General features: G+C 38.8%; 1 protein-coding gene across 1 annotated transcript in view; it reads right to left on the reverse strand.

Annotated features, from left to right (window-relative positions):
- Positions 1-1,998, reverse strand: part of SLC15A1 (solute carrier family 15 member 1) — a 44,271-nt gene extending 42,273 nt beyond the window's left edge. The window contains 1 exon segment of the mRNA XM_030545589.1: positions 1,933-1,998. Coding sequence (XP_030401449.1) covers positions 1,933-1,998 — 66 coding nt within the window.
- Between the last annotated feature and the right edge of the window lie 4,002 nt (positions 1,999-6,000).

Here is a 6,000-nt window from a genome sequence, read left to right on the forward strand (position 1 = left end):
AGCCAGTAGGGAACAAGTACTAATATTTAAATTTTACTAGCAAGATGAGGGAAGCTAAGAAATACACAAGAATGTAGGAGTCCCGAGATTCATACGTAGCTCAAAAGAAGGATAATCATGAACAATGCAAGGCAGTATCGCACATACTGTAAAACTTGTTCAGACCATAAAATCATCACTAATCCAGGTGACACTAAACTATCAAACAGCCCCAAAGCAGTGATCTGCTTCAAATTAAGCTCTGGGTGTGCTACCTTTACAGCTTGCTTTACAGACAGAGCAAAAGTAAGAAGTAGAGACAAGATAAAGACAAATGCCATTCAGCTTGATCCTGTAGATTCTTCAAGATATTGAGCACTAGGGTCTGATTCAGCAAAGCATGTAAGCATGTTACTAACTTTAAACATGTGAGTAGTCTCACTGAAATCAGTGGGAAATGTTTAAATTCTTTGATGGACTGGATGCCTTGATGCTCAGGACCCAGAGTGGTTTCTGAAGGCCTCTGAAGCATGTTTTTCCAAAGTGAGTTTTGCTGATAGACACGGGGTTCATGCCATGGCTGATAAAAAAATCTTCGTGTGAAAATGTAATGGACGTCAGCACATATTATGTTAAAAGTTCAGTATCTTGAAGATAAAGCTCAAGTACATCAGGGATGTGTACTTTGAAATCCTGGTTTGCAAACTAAACAAAACTATACCAGATTGTCATTATGAAAGGAAATGTTATTTCTGCTTACTTGAGTAGCATGTAGTCCATAGTTCACCGTGTGCACATAAACTTGTACACAGTGTACTGACAACAACAGTGCTGGATACCTAAGCCCCTTCTTTTTCAGTTTAAAACAATTTTTAGTGAAAAATTCCTGGATTTTACAAAAATATTCTTTTTTTAATTTTAACTCTACTTTTATATAATTCAAATATATAAAAATAACTTGTTTTATTAGGAAAATACAATACACTGCATGAGATATGTATTATGATAATACATTAGTCTGTGTGTAGATGCAAAGCTGCCTATTGAAGTAAAGCTATATATTAGTCTAGAATAATGGTTCTCAACCTAATTACTATTGCGGGTCACATATGCAGCTCTCTATGTGTTATGTATGCCTCATCCACACAAAATATATACTTCCTACACGGCCCTGAGGATATCACATGGGCCACAGCTGTGGGCTGATTGGGCCGCAAGTGGCCCATGAGCTGCAGGTTGAGAACCACTGGTCTAGAACAGCGGTTCATAAACTATTGGTCGGGACCCCCTTTGAATGGGGTCACTAGGGCTGGCTTAGACTCACTGGGGCCCAAGGCCAAAGCCCAAGCCCCACTGCCCAGGGCCGAAGCCAAAGCCTGAGGGCTTCAGCCGTGGGCCGCAGGGCTCAGGTTGCAGGCCCCCTACCTGGGGCTGAAGTCCTTGAGCTTCAGTTTTGGCCCGCTTGCCCAGAGCGTCAAAGCATGGTTTTTGGCCTCCCTACTCGGGGTAGTGGTGCTTGGGTGGGTTCAGGCTTTGGTCCCCCATCCTGTGGTCGTGAAGTAATTTTGTTGTCAGAAGGGGGTCGTGGTGCAATGAAGTTTGAGAACCCCTGGTCTAGAAGATACACACAATAAAAATACAGGCACACAAGCTCTGAAGTGCATGTGCATCTGAATGTACTGAGGAATCTCACACCCACCATGTACACATTTCAAGCTGTTAGCGAATAACCCCTAGTTTAAAGATTTGACTCAATAAAATGAGAAGAATACATTTCAGAACACAAGGACTTATTTGAAAGTTTAAAAAAAACAGAAGAAAAGGACGAAGTTGAGTGTATGCGCTGCAAATGGTGTGTCCCAATTATTAAATGTAAATATTTATAGGTTTTAAGTCTACAACTGTAAACTGTTTATTGAAATGAAAAGTTTTATTTGAGGATTAGAGACATACTGTATTCTTAAACTCAGAAGTGGCACTGTGTTTTGAATTCTGTTTTACTTCTTCAGCAAACCACATTGGTGAACAGAATTCAAAGCATTAATCTACTGAATACTTCCCCCTCGTCTTTCTGTCCACCAGAATAAATGCTGATATTTACCCAGAAAAATTATTAATAGTTTTTTGCCCTGACTTTCACCTGTTTTTGTTGTCATAGTCATAAACACTGATACATTCCTGGGAAAAATTAAATAAAATAAAACCTGAAAACAAAGGACCCTATGGATACTCTTTACGTTTTAGCACTGATTGAAAATATACTTGTCAGTACTTTGTGCAAGTTTATTTTTAAAAGATTTAATCTCTTATTTTGACAAATAGAATAATTATGCTACACAGATAAAATGAATATGGAAAGTAAGGAAAATCAACACATGAAAATCATGGATATATTTTTTCCTTATAAAAATAAAGAAATATAAAATATACCAAAAACTGTTTTAATGATCATTTCAGGATACATACCCTTACATGCTATTTCTGAAATTAACAAAAATGTTGCTTATGCAATTCAAACAAAGAGAAACATAAGAGGATATCAAGGTATCCATGCTAAAGATTACATCTGTCCCTAATATTATCCCTGAATATTTTTACATGTTGATGTTTTCAGAACACCTGCAGCACTGTGTTATTTGCTATACCATATCTCCAGCAATTATTATTCTTTTAAGCATATGTATTTGTGTTTGTGATATTTTGACCTAAATTGGAAGAAAAAAGAACAAAAAAAGAAGTGTAACTCTCTGAATTCTACAGGCACTGAAAGGAGGCCTTAGCTTTCAAATTCAAAAGGCTAACAGGTAAAATAATTCCAGTATATAACCAGTGGGTGCAAGTGGGGGATGGAGCACAGGACCAGTAAGTCACTCTCTGTAGCCTTGTTGTCTGCTGACCACTCTGCTGGAGACACCATAACATTGCTGAGTCTTCTCTGTGACTACTGCTATGCAACCATATGGGGATTCCCTTCTTTATGGATCCCAGGGAGCTGCAAGCCTGAGAGGCTACCATTATTGCATCTCCTGTGGAGTCCCTAAACCTTCTCATTTGAGAGGAGGTTCTGAGGAAAACTCCATGAGATAAATTGGCAGAATTTCCTGGACCACAGTGGTACCTTCATGGGTGAAAATGATTAGGCTTCACTTCAATATGTAATATTGGTGGCCTTGCCAGCGCTCAATCAACAAAGAAACAAGTAATGTCAATCCCACTAAGCACATTTTAACACATTCTTCTGCATGGTTAATTACTGGGTCAACTCCTCCTCTGTATTATTCTATCTAAGAATCTTGCAGGGAGTATTGAATCCTCAAGCATGTATTTTTCCCATTTTTACAGGGCCTTGGTCATTGCCAGAAGCAAATCCTCAACATTCACTTCTTTAAATGAGAGAGAAATGTTCATACTTTTTAGCGTACATTATGGAGACATATCTGGGAGTTGATGGACTCTCTGAGCATAATAAAATCTTTTTCTTCTGACAGCTCTGAGGATCTTATTCCTGTCTACCCTCTAATCCCTGGAAGGCAAGTGTTCTTTTCTGACTTGAATTCAATTGATTTTTCTTGCTGTACATTTGGAAGCAACGTCCCTGCCAGAAAGCTCTATCACATGCCTCCAGGCTGAGTACATTTCAGAGCCATTTTTCAAATACTAGATGTTACATTGTGGGCTTCTATGTTTCTGGAAATCGATCAACATTAATGTTTATGGCTCTGACTTGCTTCTTGACCATTTCTAAATTAAGTCTCAGGGATTCACTATCCTTCACCAGGGAAGCTGATCAAGTTCTTGAATGCACCAGAGCCAAGATTTTCAAAATGAGAGCCTAACGTTGTGCTACTAAGTCCTTATTTAGGCACCTAAATAATTGGCCTGATTTTCAAAAGTGTTGAGCAGCACCCAGCAGTTCCCATTGACTTTAATGCCAGCTCAGCACTTTAAAAAATCACTTTATGTGTTGGTGGCATCCGATTTTGTTTTATGCAGCCTTCACTGTCCTTGACTTTAAAAATGGTTACTTTCACTTGTTTTTAAGACTAACTTCCATTAAGCGGACTGTGTCTCCATCTTTTCCAGGACTGTCTGTTGGAGACACGAGTGACAGTTCACCTGGCAAAGAGTATTACTTTCTGGATGTGGGATTCTCTGGATTTTGGTGTGAAGAAGTTCATTAATTATTTAAATTTTTCCCCATATTGGATATTTTTTCAGTGAGGCCAGACACAAAGAGGCCAGAAAGTATTTCCAGTTTGTATCATCATCCTTGATTCTGCCTTGTAAAATATGCTAAAGTAATATATTATTTTAATGGCAATGTGGCTATAATTTTTCCCATATTTTATGGAAAATGAACTGCATAACTAACATATTTTCACTGCAAAAGAGTATGTCCCAAAGAGCAATCTATATCACTCTCACTCATCATTGCCAAAATATTTTTAACATTAGACAAATAATACCTGTTTAAAGCAAAAACGCAAGATACCTTTAATCCTCTAGTTAAGCACTAAATCAGGGATTGGCAACCTTTTGGCACATGGTAAGCACCCTGATGGGCTGGGCCGGTTTGTTTACCTGCCGCGTCCGCAGGTTCGGCTGATCGTGGCTCCCACTGGCCATGGTTCGCTGCTCCAGGCCAATGGGTGCTGCAGGAAGCGGCGGCCAGCACATTCCTTGGCCTGCGCCGCTTCCCACAGCCCCCACTGGCCTGAGATGGCGAACTCTGGCCAGTGAGAGCCGTGATTGGCTGAACCTGCGGATGCAGCAGGTAAACAAACTGGCCCAGCTCGCCAGAGTGCTTATCCTGGTGAGCCACACGCCAAAGGTTGCTGATCTCTGCACTAAATCTATCTGAATTGGTTATTTACAGATGGGTTAATCCTTTGAGAAAAACACACCACTCAAGCATCTGCTTGGATTATCCATTTAACATTCAATACCAGGCTGGTGGAAAGTGTTATGGGTGTATTCTCATTCAAAAGCATGAAAATTCCAACTCCCATTAGCATTAATGTGAACGCTGTACTCTGGCTAAATGAGACCAATCCCGAGAAAAAGTTTGGTCCTGCTTTAGAAATGTGCAAAGTTTCTAAAATCTCTGGGCCAATTATTCAAAACTCAAATCAGAAACAGCTGTCATGTTCCTACATTCTTATGATAACTCAAACATATCTAGGGCTGAGACAAATTCTTAGTGAAAATATATCAAAGGAAGGTATTTGGAGAACAGTGATCACATGCTCCCAAATTTGAAATGGGCAGCTCTTCTCAGAAGAAAATCTTTGAAGTTACTGAGAATTTAATGTTATTTGATTCAGATGAGGTGACAATAATTTTCCCCTAAAATATTAATCATTTTGGATAGGGAAAAGTAGGTTTTTTTGTTGACTATGAAACACTGATTGGATAAACAATTGCTGGGGCAGAGGACCCTGATGTGAATTTTTTTTTCTATAATTAAATAAAAAACTGCTAGTATAACATTAAGATTGCACTGATTACATAAAAGTCAAGGAAAGTTAAGGTTTTTAAACAAACATTAAATCAGCCAAATGGCACATCCTACAGTAAATGTTTTGTGGTACAGCATACCAATTCAGCAAGAAAAACAGAAATAGTGCCCACATAAACATAAGGTGAGTGAGTTAGCAGTGCTTTGTGAACCTTTTTGAACTGTTAACTATAAAACCTTAATGTAATCTCTTTTTTTTTTCATTTAAATTTCCTAGTTTTGTAGCCAAGGAGAAATTGTGTTCAGTTTGTGTTCAATTGGTTTCTGAAAAAGAGATGAACGTGATTTGTCTTTTGCTCACTTGCAGCTAAACTATGTTACTATTTTAGCAACACCAGTGCCAGTTATGGGTAATTTTCATATTATAGATAAAAGTGCACACCTTTAATTATTCCAGTAATACATGTGCAAGGTAGACCTGATGCTCCCACTTAGCAGGGCTGGGGGCCAAAAGGCATAACTACTACTCCTTTTCCTACCAGGGTCAGAAAAGTGATGGGGTC

The sequence above is a fragment of the Gopherus evgoodei genome, chromosome 1, assembly GCF_007399415.2.
Source record: "Gopherus evgoodei ecotype Sinaloan lineage chromosome 1, rGopEvg1_v1.p, whole genome shotgun sequence".
Taxonomy (NCBI): domain Eukaryota; kingdom Metazoa; phylum Chordata; order Testudines; family Testudinidae; genus Gopherus; species Gopherus evgoodei.